Source organism: Xiphias gladius, chromosome 6 (assembly GCF_016859285.1).
Source record: "Xiphias gladius isolate SHS-SW01 ecotype Sanya breed wild chromosome 6, ASM1685928v1, whole genome shotgun sequence".
NCBI lineage: Eukaryota > Metazoa > Chordata > Actinopteri > Istiophoriformes > Xiphiidae > Xiphias > Xiphias gladius.
This window is the reverse complement of record NC_053405.1, coordinates 3,891,260-3,913,477: the sequence shown is the minus strand read 5'-3', so window position 1 is coordinate 3,913,477 and position 22,218 is coordinate 3,891,260. Positions and strand designations below refer to the sequence as shown.

At 43.3% G+C, this 22,218-nt stretch overlaps 3 protein-coding genes across 14 annotated transcripts in view; 1 reads left to right on the top strand and 2 right to left on the bottom strand.

Moving 5' to 3' along the window:
* Nucleotides 1-932: 932 nt before the first annotated feature.
* On the bottom strand, nucleotides 933-11,484 carry pycr3 (pyrroline-5-carboxylate reductase 3). 4 transcript variants are annotated; one of them, XM_040128357.1, is made up of 7 exons: nucleotides 11,408-11,484; nucleotides 6,315-6,408; nucleotides 6,170-6,234; nucleotides 3,967-4,146; nucleotides 3,650-3,862; nucleotides 2,774-2,866; nucleotides 933-1,940 (listed from the first exon to the last, which is right to left on the bottom strand). In XM_040128357.1, the coding sequence occupies exons 1-7, from the start codon at nucleotides 11,450-11,452 to the stop codon at nucleotides 1,737-1,739; spliced, it is 894 nt and encodes a 297-aa protein (XP_039984291.1). In that variant the 5' UTR covers nucleotides 11,453-11,484; the 3' UTR covers nucleotides 933-1,736. The 4 variants fall into 4 exon arrangements, with proteins under 4 accessions (XP_039984291.1, XP_039984292.1, XP_039984290.1 ...); XM_040128358.1 differs by lacking the exon at nucleotides 11,408-11,484 and adding an exon at nucleotides 10,379-10,515; XM_040128356.1 differs by lacking the exon at nucleotides 11,408-11,484 and adding an exon at nucleotides 9,520-9,993.
* bmb (brambleberry) lies at nucleotides 10,249-18,476 on the top strand. Its single transcript, XM_040128354.1, is given in 14 exon segments — nucleotides 10,249-10,361; nucleotides 12,824-13,092; nucleotides 13,886-14,014; nucleotides 14,122-14,307; nucleotides 14,438-14,660; nucleotides 15,553-15,669; nucleotides 15,775-15,954; nucleotides 16,319-16,418; nucleotides 16,420-16,523; nucleotides 16,612-16,762; nucleotides 17,425-17,486; nucleotides 17,575-17,702; nucleotides 17,818-17,939; nucleotides 18,101-18,476. Coding segments are annotated over 14 exon segments (1,932 nt in total). The 5' UTR covers nucleotides 10,249-10,330; the 3' UTR covers nucleotides 18,231-18,476.
* Nucleotides 18,477-19,223: 747 nt separating this feature from the next.
* Nucleotides 19,224-22,218, bottom strand: part of LOC120790321 (GDP-L-fucose synthase-like) — a 4,124-nt gene continuing 1,129 nt past the window's right edge. For 5 of the 9 annotated variants that reach the window (XM_040127709.1, XM_040127713.1, XM_040127711.1 and 2 more), the window contains 9 exons: nucleotides 21,938-22,095; nucleotides 21,687-21,801; nucleotides 21,378-21,506; nucleotides 21,207-21,280; nucleotides 20,898-21,031; nucleotides 20,427-20,558; nucleotides 20,258-20,337; nucleotides 19,499-19,598; nucleotides 19,224-19,356 (listed from right to left, as the gene is read on the bottom strand). In XM_040127709.1, the coding sequence (XP_039983643.1) occupies nucleotides 19,301-19,356; nucleotides 19,499-19,598; nucleotides 20,258-20,337; nucleotides 20,427-20,558; nucleotides 20,898-21,031; nucleotides 21,207-21,280; nucleotides 21,378-21,506; nucleotides 21,687-21,801; nucleotides 21,938-22,065 (948 nt within the window). In that variant the 5' untranslated portion in view covers nucleotides 22,066-22,095 and the 3' untranslated portion in view covers nucleotides 19,224-19,300. Of the gene's footprint in view, nucleotides 19,357-19,498; nucleotides 19,599-20,257; nucleotides 20,338-20,426; nucleotides 20,559-20,897; nucleotides 21,032-21,206; nucleotides 21,281-21,377; nucleotides 21,507-21,686; nucleotides 21,802-21,902; nucleotides 22,096-22,209 lie in introns of all 9 variants that reach the window. The other 4 variants (XM_040127707.1, XM_040127708.1, XM_040127714.1 and 1 more) reach the window with 3 other exon arrangements.

Here is a 22,218-nt window from a genome sequence, read left to right as displayed (position 1 = left end):
CTCATGGCTGGATAAGTACCTATAACATCCGGGGTGTTGAACAAAGCTCACCTAGAAGCTACGAAGCATTCACGGCCACAAGTGCGACTTCGGTTTGTAGTGCTGTTCTGGAGCTTTCACTCATACAAAATGATCATCATCAGCAGATGTTCGTGATCGACGGCTGAGCCCGCTCCATAGGTTGAAGATTATGCGACATAACCAAAAACTCCGGAATAGCTACCAAATGGACCCTGTAGTGTGCGGCAGTAACTAAGGACTATTTTCATTATCTATTAATTTGATGATTAGTTTCTGGATTGATCAATTAACCATTTGAAAAAAGGGGACAAGTACCCATCACAGTTTTTTAATCCAATGGTGATGTCGTCAAATTCTAGTTTTGTCCATCAACAACCCAAAACACCAAGATTACTACATTTTCTGATGATATAAAATACCCACAGTTAAGCAGAAAATACCAACAACTGATAAATTGTAAACAGAAAGCATTTGACCTTGTTGCTTTTAAAACTTACTCCACTGATCACTCCAGGTCAAAACGACTGATGGCTCATTTTCTGTCGACTAACCGATTAATCTGCTAACTGTTGCAGGTGAGATTATTTCTTTCACTGCTGTTTCTAAGGTCAAGAATGAACTTTGAATGTCAGATATGCAGTTTTCCAGGTGGCACATCAACCCAACACACGTGTGATTACACAGCTCTTCAGCTTTCTGCTCTCATTAAGAGGAGATCTACTGTTCAAGGGTTCCACCCTCCGCTGTTTTTCTTTTTTTCTATTTGATCTGTGTTTTCATATAGCCCCGAGCTCATTCAAAATGTGAACTTCCAAGGACCAGCTGATGCCTGAATTCAAGATCTCAACTAAAAAAAACATAAATAAAAAAAATAAAAATACAATTTTAAAATAAGTCAATGCACAAAGTGATCCGGTTCACATGACACTTTATGAAAATCGATTCTACACACTTGGCATTGTAGATCATAAATATTTTTCTACACATTTCGCCACAAAAACCCAGCAACTACATGGAAGCTACAGCTGGGAAAGTAACTATCACTGGAATGCAGCTGAACAACCACGATCATCCATAACTTATCCTGTATTAAAATGTTATGCTTAATTTGGCCAAATATTAATAAATATTTGAATATAATTAACTACATTCTGCACTACACATTACATGCACATAATAACCCAATCATGGTAGTAAGGTATTACTCCAAATCTGAAATTGTTTCTTCGACTGATTGATGCTACAGAGTGTAGTTAGATTAACAACTTAGGTCTCTCTCTCCACATTATTAGATTATTAGGACATCAGTGTTTCCTTCTGTATTCATATTCACACACACACACACACACACACACAAACACACACACACACACGAAAACGAATTACAGGTGTGTATGTAAAAGTAGCCATTCTTTCAAAAAATGTAGATCACAGGGTCATGGATCAAATAATTTACTTGTCAGTGTCAATGTTAAGATTAAGCCAATATTCACTTGTCGCTCACAGCAAATCCTTTCAGTCAGAGAGGCAAAAAAGAAGAGGAGACGTATGAAATGCACTTGTTATGGGGGAAAATAAGGTAGAAACAGAAATAAAGAGAGTGACAAGTCCTGTTTTATCTCTGTGTTCCATCATGAGGTTGAGCCAAAAAGTCAGTTTGTCATCAGGCTTTACTCAAGTTCGATGAGCAGTTATTAAAAGGCAACCAGGAGCCATCATTTCCTGCTTCCTGCTGCCGACTTTCGGCCAAGCTCCCTGGCTCTCTCAGTGGCAGACTCCACCGCGCTCATGGTCGATGCCCTCACACCGCCTTGTTCCAGGGTGTGAAGCCCGTAGATGGTTGTTCCGCCTGGGGTGCAGACCTCAGAGCGAAGCTGGGCCGGATGCTTCCCAGAGTCGCGTAACAATCTCCCAGCACCCTGCAACACGTGGCAGCGAAATCAAACTAATGAGGGTGGTGATGGTATCAATGATGAGTAACCACAGAATTTTCTTAGGTATGTGTTTAACTGCACATGTTTTGGCACTGTGCTCAAAAAAAAATTTGAGTCTCTGGATTACAGATAAAGCACCTTCTTTAAATCTATACCTGCAAAGTGTAAGAAGTATTATTGTAATTGAAGCTTTCTCTTCATCTCTGAATGACAAACCTCTTAACTCTGTAAAATGTGGGACCTGTACTTGGACTAGATGGGCACAGAAAAAGCCCAAACACTGATTTCCAGTGTGTGTTGTTGGCTTTACTGTACGTCCTTTACTCTGGTCATATGTTTACAAGCATTTTGTTCATGTAACTGCAACTGTTATTCAGTGTACAGTTACCAAGAATCTCCACTTTTTTGCCTCTCTTCTTAATTACTATCAATGTTAGTGTTGTGTGTCTTTTGTGTGTGTGTACATTATATATATATATATATATATATATATATATATATATATATATATATATATATATATATATATATATATATATATATATATATATATATGTTTATAACTATTGCTGTTATTATTGCTCTTAATAACAGAATCGATATTTATCTGTTATTCCTAAATGTTCAATAAAATTATTAATTTAAAAAAATTAAATTAAAAAACTTAATGGGGTGGGTCCAAACATTGTGCTTTCACACTCAGAACATTAGAGTATGGGTTATTTTTTAGCAAATTATCATTATTTTTAGCAAAAGTAAAATTGATGATGATGTTACCTGAGTGAAACAAAAACACACACCAACACGGTAAAACTGACCAGAACAGTCTGAGATGCGATGCTGTGGGCCAGAGCGCTCGGCATGCCCATTTTCACAGCTCCTTCTGCCAGCGCTTCAGCAAACAGGTACACCTGCAGAGAAGAATCACATGCAACAGAATGTAAAGGTGAACAAAGTCCAGTTTTTCTGCTGTTTCATAAAATAAACAATATCTCTGCCGGGGTTACCAGAGTATTATCATTACATTCCAGACAGCCAATGGTTTTCTTCGATTTCCTTTTCAATTTCTCTGACTGGGAACTGTCCATAGATAGGTTATTCGTCCCATCAGAACATCATCGCCAGGGCCATTCATACAAAGGAGATATTTCCTAAATTATTTTATATCTTAGGGCCTTGAATCTTTGTTGCATGTCCCTTCATTTCCTGTCATCTCTCTACTGGTGGTTTTCAAACAAAAGGCATAAAATGCCCCAAAACATAACAACCCATATGAAAAATTAAAATAAATAAATAAATAGAAGAGTTTAGAGGGTTTTTTTTTTGGGTTTGCTGATGCTGACTAGGTCTGTATTTCTACTGTGGCACAACAGCAAGTACAGTGAGCTCTTGCTTAGTTTTTAGAACAAGTAAGTTAATATATGTCTTTGTAACTTTGTCTTTGGCCATCCGTACTCTGTGAATCACATTACAAGGCTTGTATTTGTATTCTGCACAAGTCTCAGTAAAACATTTAAATGATAGCAGTCTATGGGGCTTTATCGAAGCTTGTCAACTACCTGCCTGGATTTAATTGCTTCAGATGGCAATTTCAGGAACAGATCCACCCTAACAATCATGTCAGCCGTTATTCTTGTAAAAGCTCCATTAATATTTTGTGGTAACCTAATGTAATGCAATCCTGGGTCACTCACGAAAGCTACTCCACTCCCGCTCAGTCCAGTATGGATGTCAATCCAGGCCTCAGGTCCCTCCTCCACCAAACCACAATGATGCAACAAGGAGCGAAGCAGAGCTCCATCCTCCTGTTTCGCATGGGACCCCCGTGCGAACAGGAGAGCCCCTTCCTGAACCATACACGGCAGATTTGGCATCAGTCGGATGGCAACTGTATTCTCTGGAAGGAGCTTAGAATTCAAAAAAGACGGAGAAAAGGTTGATAATGATTAGTCATCATTCACAGAGCTGGCTTCTGTTTTAAAGGCCATTACGTTTTGGCTACGGCATTCACCTCTTCTAACGTTGCCAGTGTCACTCCTGCTGCGACAGACACAATTATGTGTCTGTTAGTCGTGTGTTGCGAGATCTCATTGAGAACTAGCGGTACCAGGTGAGGTTTGACTGCCACGAAGACCACATCTGAACCGCAGACCACCTCTATGTTGGAGTGAGTGACGGCAATGCCCAGCTCCTGAAAGCAGGCGGAAGAGATGTTTACTGACCCACATGTAGAAACATTCTCACATAATGAATCCCAGCCCACAGGTAAGATGAACCAACAGTTCACCGTGCGTCATTTGTCAAGAAACAAAGGAAACTCAGCACACAGAGGGGACAACTGCGGAGCCTCGCAGGTGTCGGGGGTCATTTTGCAGATACTTTGTGCAGAAGAAGTTTGTGACAGCATATTCCTTAATGTGTTGTTGCTTGTAGCTTGTTTCACTCGAGGCGCACTGTTTCAATACTGTTGTGTCGGCACTTGTCAAATGAAGAAAAACACCGGATGACGGCCGAAGTGTCAAATATCACTGGTGCTTCAAAAAACACTTCATTCAATTTGACAGTTTTGAAAGTTTTGCAGCTGAACAATATGGTGATATGTACACTGGCGGGATAATAACTGAGGAGAATGACTGAGAAATGTGTTGATGTACACTAGAAAGAGTCATGGGAACATTTCCACTGGACAGCAAGTAATAAGGTCATACATTCTTCTAATGGTAAAATACTTTAATGAATATCAAATAGGATTCATATAAATATTGATCATGGAGTTAAAACACATGAGCCCACCACAGCGGACACTGGGCTTAAACTGCACCAATACGGTACATCAATATCTCGTGTCAACAAAAATATTTGGTAAGACATATGCAGGCCTTTTGAACAATGCATTTAGTAGTTATTTTACTGTAAAAATCACACAATAAGTAGTGCATTTACTGCAACACTTCTGAACGAGAGTATTACAGATTTAATGAAGAGCACGCAGGCTTCTTGGACTTATACTGCACACATGTACAGTAAGATTGAAACTATGAAATATGCCGTTGTTGTGCTGTGGCTCCATTCTTGAAGAGCTACTATTCATTTTGAAAACCACCAGATGTCATCGTGCTTGCTGAGTTTAAAGCCAGGGGACTTCAAATCCTTTTTTTCCCCCCGCTCAAACAGATGGAAATCCCCAGAGCCTCATAAGGCTTCATCCGCCCATTATTAAGAAATTGTTTCAAGTTACAATAGGTAGGAAAAAAACAGTAGGAACAACAGTTAAGGGTCGTTGGTGCTACTCCAGTCAGTCGAGAGCACACAGAGTTTCAGCAGCCAGCAGGCTCACAGGGAAGTTGAGGTGCTGACAAACACTGAGTTCAGTCCTTCATACGAATGTTGTTGCATAATCACGCTCAGTCCTTGTCCCTTTGCTAGTTTTATAAAATGATGCTGTTACATTACATGTCGTTTCTGGTCAACTTGAACTGGTTGGAGCAACCTGATTAGTAAATTAACTGTTTAGTTGATCGGCAGAAAATGAAATGGCCACTGTTAATATTGATCATCAAAATCAGCATTTTTCAGGCAAAAATATTGACACTCTGATTCCAGTTTCACCATTGTGAGGTATGCTGCATTTCTCTGTTTCATATTATTGTAAACTGAGTCTCTTTGGATTTTGGACTGTATGTTGGGCAAAAAAAAAAAACAAAAAAAAAAACAGGCAATATGAAGACGTCACCATAGGCTTTAGGAAATTATGACGGGTATTTTCCCTGTTTTCTGACATTTTATATACAAAACAATCAGGAAAATAAATGGAAAGATGGATAATCAATGATGAAAATAATAATTAGTTGCATTAGTGCCTTACATATCTGGATATACTTCCGTTTTGCCAGTTAAGCACAATGTGTATTGGATAACAGACTGTTTAAAGTGACGTTCTGTTAGCTCATGCACACAGTTTGAGAACGTTAATCGCTAACTCCTGTGCAGGAGCTGCTAATTCATAAATTTAAATTACTATATTATGTGCACACATTTAAATAACAGAAAAAAAAACTTGACACCTGCAGGACTTCATAGCAACAGAGATAAGTCAGTTTACAACCATCCATTCACAAGGCACCTGATCATACACACAATAACCATGATCCTGACCATAAACCGCTCACTGTCCTGCGAACTAACCAGAAAAGAGGAAGAAGAAGATAAAGTACCTGAAATCGTCCCAGGTTCCTGGATGACGGTGCGCTCACTTTGACGTTTACAGGAAGAACATTTCCTATAGTGGACACATGCAGTCAGATCCTTAACTCCTTCACTTAAAACCTCTTTGCATTACCGACGCTTTTTGTGACTCACCGGACAAGATACCCTTTGCAATGCCGAAGGCCATGTTCCCTGCACCGATAAAACCGATTTTCAGCTGCGAGTCCATCTCAGGGTCCATTTTGATCTGAAGGAAAAAAAAAAAAAAAAGGCAGAAGACAGGTTAGAGCGGGAACATCAGCAAACTACGACAGAGTTTCACAATGACCTAAAAACTAAGGGTGTGATTCACAGGACAACTTACAGCACATTATGTTTCCCACAGGTACAACAGAATCACACAATCTCACACATGTATGCCAAGAGCCTGTTATACACGATAATATTGCGAGACAATTAGAGCTCCAACGATTAGTCAATTAATCGATTAGTCAATTGACAACGATCTTAATAATCAAGCAGTCTTTTTAAGTTATTTTTCAAGCAAAAGTGTCAAAATCGCCGCTGGTTCCAGCTTTTCACGTGAGGATTCGATGCTTTTCCTTGTCATATATGATAGTAAACTGAATATCTTTAGGTTTTGGGACTGTCAGTTGAATAAAACGAGCAATTTGAATACATCACTGTGGCACGACAGAAAGTATAATCAGCATTTTTTACTATTTTCTGACATTTCATAGACAAAATGATCGTCGATGAAATAATTAGCAGATTAATCGCTAATGAAAGTAAATGTTAGCTGCAGCCCCAAAGACAGTCATCTATGATCAAGATGTCATTAACTGAAGCAAAAAGGTCATTTTTAAATCTTGGTAAAAAAAATTTTTTTTTTTTTTTTTTTTAAATCAGGAATTAACTATATTTTTATTAAATGTATTGAGGTGCTTTCAGTTTTACTGAATTTTACATGTTACTGAGACAAAATATGTAATAAATGTGCAGTCTTTGCATTTTAACAGTAAAGCAGCAACATGTACACATTGTATGTTCATATTTCCAGACCCTAAAAAAAATCTCTAAAGCAAAGGAGAGAGACACACCTGCCTCACTGTAAACTGACATCGTTACAATCAAATCAAGTTTAATAGAAAAATTTTAAAAAGAAGTTCACTGTGCCGAGTCCATTATCCACATGCTTACAACACTACAGTAGATGTCACAAAACTAGATGTCAACAAATAAAGTATTGTGACAAAAAAACACATAAAATACACAGTTTTGGGACTCATGTATTTATAACGCATGGCAAGAGACCACTGGTGCCAATTAATCGACACTATATGGCAACAGAGAGCTGCACTGTGACTGTCGACTTTGTTTGCATGCACACAAGAAACCTGATTACAGTGAGAAATCAGGTTAAGGCAAGAAATCAGATAACGTTAAAATCCCAGTTGACAGTTGGTCAGTAAACAGATTTCTCCCCCTCCGCCCATAACTGCTGCCACAGCCACGTTCTCCATTTTTTTTTGTCATGCAACTGCATCCTGAACCTGGTTTAGAGTTTAGAGGGCCAAGAAAACAGCAGAGAAACCAGTCAAGTCTGCCCGTAAAATCTGATTTCTCCCATGCTCTCGCCACCCGATGATGTCGCAGAGAGCAGGGCGCTAGTTAAAGCCGGTAGTAATCAAGATTTCTGAAATGGAACTGTATACAAAGAGAACGCATCAGGATATTCGTGACAGTCGGTAAATCACTTGTCGTGTTAAGATCCCAAACATTTGCTGGTTCCAGCTTGTGAAATGCCAGGAGGTGCTGCTTTTATCCATTTTACACGATTGCAAATTGCACATTTTTGAGTTTTTGGCCGTTGGTTGTCGAAGCAAACAACCTGAAGATGCCACTTTGGGCTCTGAGACCCAGCGATGGGCACTTTTCACTTTATGCAGACGTCAAAGAAATATGTGGCCGTGAAACGTAACATGAAACAACAGCGAACAAAAATACTCATAAGCTCCACACCTAAAGACATGCCAGTAAAAAGTATTTAGATATTAGTACCAGTGCACTGTACCGCTACATGTTGCTGAAGCAATTATTTGCCACGCCCCTTCCTGAGACCCATTACATTCAGCTGCCATTTTATTAGGTCCAACTAGGTAAAACTAATGCCCTTTAATACAACAGTCCTGCATTGAGATTCTACCTTCATGAACGTTACATAATGTTCAGTCCTTAATTAAGCTGTTCTTTAGAGAGGTGCTGATTCAACCTTATGGTTACTTTGGAGGCTGTAGCTTGTGATGCAGTTGAATTGTTCTGTGTAGCGTTCTGTCTCATTAGCAGAAGGTAACAGGCATAAAATCTCGAGAGACAAACGGTTGATAAATCAACTAGTCTATCAAAAGAAAATTGACAGGCGTCTACTTTGATGCAATTTTTTCCTAAAAATTGCCAGAAATTCACTGGTTTCAGCTTCTCAAATCTGGTCGTGTGCTGGTTTTTTGTAGTTGTATAAATATCCTCAGGTTACAGCTTCCCAAGCTGTGAGTAATCACACTTCCGAGATGCCTCGGCTGTGTAACCAGGAGAACGCACCATGATATCAGTATTAGTCAACTGACAGAAGATGGCTTGGAGAGTCATTTTGAGAGTCGCTAAATCGTTTGCCATGCTAAAATCCCAAACATCTGCTTGTTCCAGCTTCTCAAATGTGAGCATTTGCTGCTCTTCTTTATCCTGTGAGGGTAAATTGAATATATTTGGGTTTTGGGCTGAGGGTTGGACGTAACAACCACCTAATTAAAGACATGAAGGTGGGCTTGGAGAAACTGTAAATGCCTATTCTGTTGCTGTTTTTAAAAAAAAGAGAACATTTTATAGACCAGAGGACCAAACAACTAATTGAGAAAATAATAGGCAGGTTAACCAATACTGAAAATATCCGTTTGTTGCAGCCCAGCTATGATGGCAAAACAGACATCTGGTTATGTCGACGTGGACACTATGAAATTTCTCACTATTTCCTGATATTTTAGAGACCAAATGACTGATTCGCTTACAATGAAAACAAATAACGGTGGCAGCCCGTTCAGAGGCACCGCGACCCGCAGCCCCCGAACCGAACGTAAAGTTCGACCCGCTCCCCCGCAACAGTTTTAACAGAAACATACCCCGCAGGACCGTCGTGTCACGCTGCGTTAGCCCCGAAGGGACTAATAAACGGGCCACTGAGAGTGTATTCACAGTAGACACACAGCCGGCCGACAAAATGCATGCATCTAGACAACACAGGAAAGACATGAAATCACAACTACGGTCTGATGGCACTACGTCGCATCCACGGCATCACCCCTACAATTAAATCCAGGTTCTGAGTGGTATTGTCCGGGCAGGGCTGCGGCCAGTGCAGCATGGATGCTTCTCCATCCGAGTCTTCTGTCACTTCGTCATTCCTGTCAGAGTTCACCCCGGCTCCGACCAGGGGGTGTCTGGACTCCATGATAGCCACCATTGTCTTTTCGTACCGCCACCAGCCCTGTATTTTGGTCGGGGCCGGGGAGTCGGGCTCCCTCTTGCACTTGTAGTACGCACTTTTGAGGAGTTTCCAGCGAAACTTCAACTGGTCCACGGATCTGTGATAGCCGGCCGCTGTCATTCTCCTGTGTGCCACCTTGAAGAGTTTGTTATTCCTCACTTTCCTCCCGTCCAAGCATTTCTTCATGTCCAGCTCCTTGAGTATCTCAAGAAATAACTCCGTCTCCTTCACGTCCCAATTCTGCTTCTTGATACCGGAGTCGTCCATTGTTGTGGCAACGTTGCCCGGCTAGCTCGACGGCTGGCAACCGTTAGCCCACCGGCAGAATCCTCACAGGGCTAGGTGGCTAATTAGCATGTCTGGTGTGGCCGGGGCAGAGCTGTGCCGTTGCTAGCGGAACCCCTTAGCTGTATTTTTGACCCACGGGTCGCGAAAACCGAGTCGATAAAACGTTAAAATCCTCTACTTTGAAAACCACGATATCTTAAAAACCAGCCCCGCTAATGGCATCTAGCTAGGGACAGCGAGAAAATAATCCAGGACAGATTAGATTAGAAATACAATGCACGTGTTTCTTGTTGACTGGACAACCATAAAGTAACACGGAGTGACAGTAACACGAGGCCGGGCGATGCCGCGAACAACACCGGCCAACACCGGCGGTAGGATGTTTATTCACCTGATTGTTTTTTCGGATTTGCAGATGCCCGATTGTAAAGCTCAAAATGCTGTTTAAATTTAAGTGTCAAGCACGTCGGATTCACCCGCAGCACCCGCAAACCAGCCAGCCGAGCGCAAGGGAACTGTCGGTGGGCTGGCTTTTTTCCCTCCACCGCCGCCCCCGCCGCCGCTGCCAAGGTGGGCGGCGCCTCCGGCAACCCTCGCATCCTACGCGCCGCGCCGCGCCCCCCCCTTTTCCTCCTCCTCGGAGGGGAAGTAAATCGAACACGCCGATCGCTACGCGCGATTCCATTGGCTGCCCCCTCGTCGTCCGGGGGCGGGGAGCTGCTGGACAAAACAAAATAAAATAAAAAAAAATACTAAAAAAAAAATACTAAAAATTAGCTGTCATTCCGGTCAGCTGTGTGAGGGAGACCCGGGATCAGCCTTCCTCCCCGTGGAAACGACCGTCCCGCAAAATCAACCAACAGGTACAATTTGAGGAATATTTAACGATTGTGTGTTCAATGCAGCCTGTCGAGAAAGGCAACTTAATTCACGTTCAGGCGTTTCGCTTTCTGAATATGTTGAAATGTTGGAAACACGGGGGCTTCGGTTCCCGTTCATTCTCGTGCACCGAGGGAGACGGGGGCGAAGTTTTTCCCGTGCATTTTTTGCTCTCCTCTCTTTAGATTTAAACCGGACACAAAAGTCCGGAAAAAAAAAAAAAAAAAACTTTGACAGATGCGAACTCGCCAGCCCCATTTTTTTTTTTTTTTTTTTAAACTCGCTTCGTGACATTTTTCATAGCCAATGCAGGTAAATAAAAATGTCAGCGGTGCTTAAAACGATGCCTCCGTGCTTTTGCTGCAGAGCAAGACATGCCCGGGCAAGCCTCGGTGTGGTCTTCATGCAAGCAAGCAAGCAAGGAAGCAAGCAAGCAAGGAAGGAAGGGAGGAAGGAAGGCATGAATGTATGATTGAATGATTGAATGAATGAATGAATGAATGAATGAACAACGCATTTCTTATGTTGGAGCCTTGCTTACAACTATGTCCAGCCCTCTCCAGCTTACGAGACACCAAAAAGTCATATGAGTCGGATCCAGAACGCCGCAAACGCATTTTGGAACAGTTATCCAAACGCACTGTCTCCGTCGACGCTGTCATCTAGTGTCATCCTCGAGGTCTGGCCATCGTAAAGTCCCCCCCCGGCGCCACTTCGCCTGGATGTTTGAGCTCCGCCGTTGCAGAACGGTGCGCGGGGCTGTGCAAAACTTCCAGGCGGCGACGAGGGCGCCAGTTCTCCTCGGTGCACCTGCACGCGGTCTTCCGAGGTACGCGGCGGGCAGGTCGCCCCAAGCATCCGTCCTCCGTCTCGTCAGAGTGACTCCGTGACGTTGAGATCGGGGCTCTGCGCGGGGCCGGACCGCCTGCTGCGGGACTCCTGGTTCTTCCTGTCTCTGAAGACAGCCCCTGTGTGACTCCGGCTGTGGGTTTGGGGCTCGTTGTCCTGCCGCAGGGTTCATTGGGGACCGAGCGGACGCCTCCCCGACGGTGCTGCACGATGGACGGGAACCCATCCTGGATGCGCCAGGATATTTTGCATCGTACTGTACCTGTTGGTGTCACGCTCATCCGTGCCTCACCTGGAATTCGGAGTTTAACAGATACGCACCAGCGGGATTCTGTCATCAGGACCAATCGTGGATCAATATGCGATTTACACAGTGTGATGTGGAGACCTGGAGCCTCCACACTGAGACTGGACTTTTCAGTGAAGTAGGAGACACCTGGTGTCCAGTAGTTAAACAATCGAAATGAACAGTATTGTCTATTTATAGATACTGGATTTTTTTTTAATGACAAAAAAGGACTAGAGGGATTTTTTAAAAACAGTAACTGAACTTTTTTGCTAGAAAAAGCAACAAAACATCAGACACACATTAGCAGAATATTTCTCCTCGCTTGTCTGGAGGGTATCGTTAGGTACATTATACCTTCTCCTGCAAATTAAAACTAGACTTTGGGGATCTTAACCTCGGGGTTTCATTACATAGCGTAGAGGGGTCAGACATGTTGTTGAGAGCGTGGATCATTTGCTGTAGATCACTGGCATGTTTTTGGAAAAGTCAGAAAATACAGTGCCTGTTGTGGGAAATGTGTAAAAAGCTACAACAGGTCCTAGGATATAAAGCCCCCTGAGTTGTTTTGTGGTTTATCTCTGTAATTTTCCACGAGAAAGTGAGCAACAGATATTTGGTCAAATAGCAAGTAAACATCAAAATGGAGCGAATGAATGAATGAATGATGATAGTCCTATTTTTCTATTGTCTATTATTTTCTTTGCTACTTTTTATTATTTGTTGTCGTTAATCTTTTTAACAGTAAAGATTGAAGTGTGTGTGTATGGGGGGGGGGCTCACCTTTGATTCAACATGTATGCTTATCGTGTTCTGTTCCAGACATGGGCCGTCTCCTGATCCACCAGCAGCAGCAGCAGCGGTACCTCCTGCTGATCATCACGCTGGCCTGTCAGTGTCCGGCGGTGGGCGGGCTGTTTGAGTGGCTGAGGCAGACAGAGGCTCCTCCTCCGGCCGCTGCTCCCCCAGCAGCAGTGGCTCCGGCACTCCTTGCGAAGGATGCTCGATTTGAGATGGCTACCGTAGAGGAGAAGTTCTTGGCTGAGGCGAAGCAGGTGGAGCTCAGCCCGCTGGACAGCTGTCATTACAGGGTAAAAATGGACCTTACATTCAGGCTTTTCATCATCAACTGATCTGCCAGTTACTCGTGCTTGTGTCGAGGGTTAGAAAGTAAAGAAAAATAACCATTATTTGTACCCGAGTCTTGGGTGATGTCGCCAAATGTCGTTTTGTGCGACCAGCAGTCCAAAACCCAGAGCTGTTCAATTTACAATGATATGAAACAAAGAGAGGCATCACACTGGGGCTGCCACGACAGACGTTTTTGCATTTTTTTGCTTAAAGAATTAATCAGTTATCATAAATACAGACAGGTGACAAATGAAAGGAAAAACCTGAAAAATGAGGATGGTGAGACAGGATGACCGTGCCTCCTTCCGTAGGACGGGGGGGGGGGGTTGATGCTGTGGCCTTCGCAGTCACCAGATCTCAACCCAGCTGAACACTTATGGGAGATTTTGGACCGACGTGTTACACGGCGCCCTCCACCACCACCACCATCAAAACCCCAAATGAGGCAACATCTTCTGGAAGGATGGTGTCCATCCCTCCAGTAGAGCCCCAGAGACTTGGAGAGTCAATGCCAAGGCGCACTGAAGCTGTTCAACACCTTAGAATCTGTGCAACCATCCGTAGTTGCCAATTAATTTTCTGGCAATCGACTAGCTTCTAAAATACGGCTGTAAAGCTTCTCCCATCTTTGATCTCAAACTAGAAAAAGGGAAATCAATAGTTGCGCTCGTTTGTAGGGTCAGAATAGGCTTGGCACACTCTCTCTGGTTTTTGCCTGTCCCGTCTGAAAGCAGCATTTGTGTTCTGTCGCAGGTGGTCGCCCGACTGAAGGCGAGCTGTGAAAGCCTCTCGGAGGAGCAGCTCGCGAAGCTCGGAGTGGTGCTGTTTAACTGCCAGGCGGAGATTGAGGGGCGGCGGACCTACCCATGTACAGACGAAATGGTAAACCTGTAAAACTTTATACGACAAAAGTTTTTTTTTACATCAGTAATATCATTTTAATTATTTTCTGCTAATGATGTCTGTGTTGATGCCATTTGACGTTTCAGTCTATAAAAGAGTGCACAGCAGACATGGACTCGGACACGTGGAACGCCTACCACATAGTGAGCAACCGAGCTCGCTCCGTTTGCTACGCAAGTCGCCAGCAGCTGTTTCGGCGCAGGGCAGAGCACACGGTCAACGCTCTCATCTCCACAGCCAGCAGCCAGCTAGATGCAATGAAGGACCTGAAGGTGGAGCCGGCTTATCCTCTGCCTTTTCAGCTCCATACGCGCAGTTTGTTGTCTGATGAGGGTCGGATCCTGCCCCGGTTCATTCGGCTTTGATCAGGGGGTCTGTTTGTTTGTTTTTTTTTAAAAACAGGAGGGCCAGTTGGAGTTGAGGGACCTGACCGCAGCCTCCTTGGACAAGCTGCTGGAGGGCCACAGCGCTCTGCAGGTCCAGCAGGGTAAACTGTACGAAGGCCAGGGGCAAATGGAAAGTTCACTGAAGGACAACCTGGAGCGTCTGGGTCAGGAGAAGGCCCTCATCGCCTCTGGACAGGAGCTGGTCGCCCAGCTCATTCGGGGCATTACAAAGAGAATGGGTGAGCGCGTCCCTGTGCTTTGTTAAAACACCCCATTGGAAACTATTCAGGCGCTTGAATCGTGCCTGTTCTGAAGTATTGACGGAGCAGAATGCAGAACTGCGTTTGTGCTTTTTGGAGCTGGGGTCAGCACATACCTCCATCAAAGATGTTAGATCCTTTTTTTTACTTTAATAAGTGTTTTTATAAATGGTTCATCTGTATCAAAGAAAAAAAGAAACAACAAATCACGTTCACGTTAGGCCAAATTTCATTGAAATCTGACAGCAGGTCTGTAAGAGATCCTGCTAACTTAAAAACAGGTGGGACCCAAACAACCGTGTTGATTAGACACCATCATTCGCCTAATTACTTGAACTAGACAGGCTTTATAATCATCCCTCCTGACTAATATTAACTCTGATTATCAGTCAAGTGCAGCTACATGAATCAGTTTCCTTTCATGAGAAATCCGGAACTTTTATCGGACTAAAATTAACGACCGACGATAATCCTGTTTTCGTGCTCTGCGGAAAACGATCAGAGATAAGAGCAAACGTTTGACAGAGACGGAGCAGCTTGGCACAAGTGTGGGATTTATTTATTTTATTTATTTTTAAATGAACTGAAACACTACCGAACATCGTGTTTGAGGGCGTGTGCGATAAGGGGATAGATTAGCTATTTCACGTGTGAAGAAAAAAAAGAGCCTTTACGGGACAGTTTGATGTGCTGAGTGCATTTTGTATTCTACCCCTTCAGAAAGAATACCGAGCTATAATTATTTTTATTTTAAATAATTCGATTAGAGGCACTCCATTTACACCAGGCTAATATCTCTAGTCATCTCGTCTGAAGTCCTATTCACCACCCGCTGCCCGTCTTCCTGTCCTCCTCCTCCTCCTCCTCTCAGAGAATGTGAGTGAGCATCTGCAGGTTCAAGGGACGGCGGTGAAGGACGGACACGAGGCGATTGTCAAGGACCTGGCAGACGTCAGAGACCAAGCTCAAGACATCTACCAAAAAATTGGTAATGAGAAACGCGTCATCGCTCCATTTCTAGTGATGTAGTAAATATCCGTGCTGTCCTGATGGTCTTAGTTTGATTGAATCCCCTGTGCTCGTGGCTGACCAGACGACAGCAGGCTGGAGTTTCTGCAGTACCAGGACCAGACCTCGCAGTACTACGCTGAGCTGATGAGCAAGCTGGAACGCATGAACAGCACGCTTGGGGTCACGCTGCACTACATCGACAACATGCACAGCCGGATAGAGGAAAGGCTTCACATGATCCAGGGCTACCTCGGCTGGGCAGGTGAGACTTAAAAATAAAAGTAGAGGAATCGATAAGTGTCTTGATCGTTTTTAGTGAATTTTATTGTCAGCTAACGGCCGGATGTGAAACTGCTGACACGTGGGTATGAAGCCTTCATCATGACGATGAGTATGAGAAAGGCACACGATAATCTCAGCAACATAAACTCAACTTTCTTAAAGATGGAATTTAAAATTGTAGGTTTCTTTGCTCATAAACACCCCAGAGGTGAAAGTATTGTGGAAACTGACTCCACGGTCAGTATCCTTTTAGTTGGTCAGTGAGATCTCCCGAAACCACTGAAATAAAAATTTAATTTTTATTCTTCATCATGGATCAGTGACGGTTTCCCTTGTACCAACAGGTTTGAGCCTGACAGCCATGTGGACGTGTATTGCACATGCGGGCTACTTCATACTGTGCGCGGTCCTGCTGACGTTCCTGCGTTGCCCGGGTTTCTCGCGCGACGCTGCTGCTCGTCGTGCCTCTTAATGCGGCGGCGGAGCTCAACCAGCAGCCGGCGCTGGACCTCACCGGCCTCAGCCTGCTGCTGCTCACGCTGTCTCTGGGTACGGACCCCGCGCTACTCGCGAGGCGAAATGTGACGCCGTCAATACTCTCACGTATCGGTCAAAAATGGTTCTATTGTGTCTGCAGGTCACTGGTTTGTGAATCAGTTGTGGGCGTGCTTCCGGATCAGGGGAAAGCCGGCCGTCCCGCTGCCACTGGCCCCGTGGGACATTGTGGAGCCACAGAGGGAGCCAGTTCCATCCTGCCACTCATATCCACCATCCTCTACGCCACAGAAGTGAGTCTGCAGACAAGGCTACAACTGATGAATATTTACATTGAACCTGATGGTTTTGTCTATAGAACTGAAACTGAAAATTGTTAAAAATGGCTGGAAAAATTTCCCAGAAACCCAGGTGACATGGTAAGAATGTCGGTTTTTTTTTCCCCAGCCAACAGTCCAGAAGCTAAAGATGTTTTATTTACAACAGTATAAACAGAAAATGACACTTGGGATGAAAAGGTTTGGTATTTTTACTTAAAACTGACACAGAACATTAATCAGGTGAACTTTCTGTTGCTCGACTAAACGACTGAGCGTTTCAACTTCATTGGAGACACCTGAATAAGGCCGCTAAGAACTTGTAGCAGCTGAAAGTTCGCTGTAGTTGTGTAGAGCAAATGAACAAAAGATTGATCGTGGTGAAGCCCTGGTTCAAGGAATTATTATTCCTGTAAATGATTGAGAAAAAACCTTTTTTTTATTCTCGCATCTTTCCTGTGGACTACTGTGCATTACTTCCCCTGATTGTGCATTTTGATGCAGATCCAGATTTAACCACAACCAAACAACTGCTGTTAATAAACAAGTTTCAACGGTGGTGCAGCAATGCAGGCGATCAGCGCTCGTCGCTTTGGTTGGTTTATTTGATGCAGCCTGTCTTGCTCTTTTGTCCTCAGAGATGAAAAAGACGGCTTCATGGAGCAAGAGGACCTGCTGAATCAGGACAGCTTCATATCAGGTGTGACTTGCATATATACGTACACTGGAACGTTTTTTAGAAATGATTCCTTTGGGGTGTTTGCTCTCATTTATGTCTTCGTGTGCAGGCGATCTCGGCATATCCGCGGTGTCGCCCCCTCACAGGAAGCCAGCGCCGGAGTTCAGGTTTATGCCAATAATGGGCACAGCCAGTCACTCCACTCCACGGCTTGTACCACAGCCAGTTCTTTCAGCGGTGAGCGACTCAGCGCGTGCCATAGGAAATATACCTCGAGATTTTTTTTTTTCAGCAATTAATGAGTCATTCATATATGCGATTGCAATTTTATATATATTTATTTTTTTTTAAGGCTGTGATTGACGACATACCCCCAAAGAACCTGGGAGGGGTTTTTGATGCAGTGGAAGACTCGCGTGATTTTGCGTGTGACTCACGAAGCGCGACTCCCACCCCGTCACTAGTGAGCAACAGGTCAGTGTTTTTCACTTCAGTCTTCAGATGTGACCAAAACCCAAGTGCCTTAAACATGTAAAGTCAAGTTTGTTATAACTTTTTTTTTTTTTCTGATCTGGTTCTTCAGACTAAACTCATGAATTTCTCCTTTTTTTTCTGTTCATTTTTTCCCGTGGCAGCTCTCTGTCAGGCCGTCAGCTGTGTAGTGGAATCACAAAAACCGGGAAGGCCTGTAAGAAGAGAGCCGTGCTGGGACAGGAGTACTGCAGAGTCCACGAAGGGGGGCACACCTCCTATGTTCACTCCTGAAAATGTTCGACCTCCCTTTGCAGCTTGCTTAACTATGTGTTCTTTGGTAGTGTGACTTCTCTGTAAAAACTAGACACATTAACACTTCATTACAAGTTAAGTTCTGTCTGCTTTGTTTGAAGATAAGCTTGCTAAAACAGGCGCTATGCTTGCAGATTCTTTTTAACTGTACTTTTATATTTTTATCACCAAGTTTTAAATGCTCATTTTTAAGTTAATAAATTATTTCTTTACCTGTGAATCTGTCTGTACATGGATACATGTTTTCTAACAGAGTGCTAGAAGTACCAACAGCCGAATTCAGTCGCTAATTTGGTTTTAAAATTTTATCTTCCTGTGAAATATTAAAAAAAAAAAAAACAAATTCTCAAAGTTCACAAAACTTAAGATATATGATAGGTATAAAACATTTATTTTGCTCAGTGCCAGTATGTTTTAAAAAAAAAAAAAAAAAAACATCCAAGCCACCAGTTAAACAGCAAATAACAACCTCCATTCTGGTCATTAAATAAAGTGAATCAAGGCCAGGTCATGTAAATTTCTAAATCCCAAACCCTTCAATAATGAAGGTAATTCAGTAATACATTTCTGTACTGCTGAATAAAGTTTAAAGGTTTGTACTAGACAGACAGTTACTGAAATTATAAACTGTGCCAGCACCTGGATTCCAAGATTGAAGCAGTCAATTAACAATTCAAATGATTAACACTACCATAGTGAATAAAACTCTGGAAAGTTCTACCTACAGGCAGTAGAAAACGCCTACAACTACCATGGATTGTTCATCATACCTAAAGAGAAACAGGTCGGCAGCAACATAATGCAGTACGGTGTTGCAGACATGAATTTGAGGTGAGATATTCAGTCCAGCTCACTGAGTGCAAAGACATGAGTGACAGAACCAAACTGACAAGACTTCATTCAGTACCGGCCTTGTGCCTGTGCAGATGAACCACCTTGTTTCCCTCCAGCCCTCCCCACCACCATCTCCTCCTCCTCTATTCTTCCTCTCCTCCATCAGAGCAGGTCATGGATTGACAGACTTTGTGCCGACTTGTTAGGCTGAGTTTTCACTTGCGGGCGGTGTCATAATTGGCAGCAAACCAATCGCAGGTGTCCTTTAAGGCTGTGAGAACAAAAAGGGATCAGTGAAGACAAACAGCAGATGTAATCACAGCAGATTTCTTTTTATTTTATATTAAAAAATTCTGATGGCATCCAAACAGCCATGTGCATACACATGCAGTAGTTTGACAAGCCGGTCCCACCTTGTTTGAAGGGCGTGAAGGTAAAGTCTGGCAGGTACTGGCGCAGCTTTGCATTGCTGGCCGTCTTCTTGAACTGGCCATCTGCTTTACTGGTATCATACTGCAGGTCCAAGGTCAAGGAGGCCACATGAAACTGATAATAACGACGGTAATATCTTGTGTTTTGCACATCTGAGCCCATTTACTACATATTGCATAGTTTACCACTGCCAACCATTTTCAAAAAAATAAAATACAAGTTATGGGATTCCCTTCCTTTGAGGCAGCGATTACTTATAATTCATTTCAGTGCTGTCTGAAAATTTAAATTCAGATTTGCAGCTTGCTTGACATGGTAATCAAAGTGAACCACCCATAGCCTTTGCATTTTATGTCAAATTTCCACAATTTATGCATTTGTTTGATTATAACAATTTCATATCAAATATTTGATCATTTAATGGATAACTACCTAAAACTGGATTACATCTTAATCAATCTTTCAAGTCTCCGTAGACTGCGTTTTATAGCAGACTGAATTTCCATGGCACCAATGGCGGCACAATCATTCTTAAAACTCGCACAATATACTTTGGAGAATGGTTACGACAATGGTGGTGACCAACAGTGCTAACTGAGTTAGTTTGACAAACTTTGCTGAGTAGAAACTGGAACTGCCACGAATCTGGAACACAGACTGATGTAAAAAGAACTGATCCAGGTTAAACAGCTCAAAACACTTCATCGGTTATCAGTTAACTCAAATGACTGAAAGGATACTACAACTTCTCCTTTAAAGCCTAATGCCTCGACAACTGCATCTGCTGCTTCTTTGATGGACACTTCATCTTCCTCTCCAACTGCGACCGGCAGACACAACATAGTATTGAACCACTAAAAATTCAGCTTCAATATCAACATCTTCTATGTGCTCCGTGTGTCGACTCACCGGAGAGAATGATTGGATCGACCTCTGGGTACTCTCTCAGGACCCACAAGAAGAGACGAGCCAAGTCCAAAGAGTAAATGAACTGTCTTCTGGGAGTGCCAGAGCCCCACACCACCAAGGGCTTCCCCTCCTCTAACCAACAAAGCAACACGCACATGCACAAAAAACGTGTATGATTTATATTTATTTAGTTTTATATTCTTTATGCCTCCTCACAGCGAGGGCACCAGCCCAATACAAAGGATCAGCATTGGTGCCCATACTGACCTTATTAACTAGATCGGGTACTGGGCCAGATCCACATTAAGTACAATGTCTTCGGTCAATGTCATTAAATGGTAAAAATGCAACTTAATAAGCATCTAAAAGGATATAATTGAATTTCCCCCCGAGAAAATAAATCGGATTTCTACTCCGTACTGAGCAAAACTGGTGCATTCCTACTTGCCCACGCGTGAGAACGGGACTTACTTTGAGCAATGTAAGCTTTGTGGATGAGGCCTGGCAGCACGTGACCATCCTCAATGCTGAAGTTGTCATGAGGACCAAACACATTAGTTGGAATAACAGCCGTACGGCAGCGCCCGTACTGCTGGAAATACGCCCTGTAAAACACACACACACACACACACACACACACACACACACAGTCATTCAGGAAAACACTTCTAATTCATGTGACCAGGCAGTTAGATCCGATCTATTTGATTGATTTTGGTTAGAGTTTAAAAAAAAAAAAAATTTTTTAAAAAACAAAAAAAAACCTGACTGTTCACACACCTGTTGTGGACATCAATCATCCTCTTTGCATAGGCGTAGCCGAAGTTTGACTCATGAGGTGGACCATTGTGGATCTGGTGCAAAGACAATAAAGGGAAGTGAGCTGGCATTTACAAAACACATACGGGTTTGGCAAAAGTACGGTGAGGTATGAAAGTAGGAGACCCTCACCATGGTCTCATCGATAGGATAGGTGGTCTTATCTGGGAAGATGCAGGTGGATAGGCATGACACCACCTTGACGGCGCCCACTTCGTGCGCTGCCTGCAGCACGTTGTCATTGATGTAGATATTGTTCCTCTGAGGGGGGACAGAAGTATAAGTAGCTGACACTGACATGTCTGACAATAACTGTCAGAATACTGGATAAACGTGAAACAAATCTACTACCAACACAATTCCCGTAAATGCTGCACAACCCTTTCAAACACCCGCGCCAGTTTATCAGCAGTGACAGCCGAAGAGCAAACTTCCTCATACCCAAAAGTCCAGGTTGCAATTCATGTTCTTGAAAAGCCCTCCAACCATAGCAGCCAGGTGGATGACGTGGGTTGGCCGATGTTTCTCAAACACTGCCCGCGTCTCCTCCATGTTCCTGAACAGAGGTCGCGCGCACACACACACACAGCATGAGGAAAGAGCAGTAAGAGTCTCAGAATTATTTTTGAGTTTGTAAGTACCAAAGCATGTGTTTACATATTAGCAGTATTTAGAAGAGGCGTTGCTCTCACGTGAGGTTGGCATCTTTGGAGGAGAGGAATATCCACTCTTCCCCCTCCTTGGCTCCCCTCTCCTCTTTGACCACATGCTGTATGGCCCTGCCCACCAAGCCGGACCCTCCTGTCACCAACACCCTCATTGGAGTCGTGTGATCGCCCTGACAGTTCGTCTAGAAAAAGCAAGGCACAAAAAAAATACCTATTATGCGCGTAAGCATAGTACATACAAAACAGGACACAGTAACCATAACAATAATAATAATAATAGCTTTCTAAAGCCCTTCCTCTGACAG

Bases quoted from the DNA above. Each gene is read 5' to 3' on its own strand.
- pycr3 (XM_040128356.1), bottom strand. From the start codon at position 9,966: ATGGACGACTCCGGTATCAAGAAGCAGAATTGGGACGTGAAGGAGACG. The intron at 3,863-3,966 runs GTGAATGCCGTA...TTGAATTCTAAG, and splicing joins CACTGGCAACGTTAGAAGAG to CTCCTTCCAGAGAATACAGT. The intron at 2,867-3,649 runs GTGAGTGACCCA...TCTTCTCTGCAG, and splicing joins GCGGGAGTGGAGTAGCTTTC to GTGTACCTGTTTGCTGAAGC.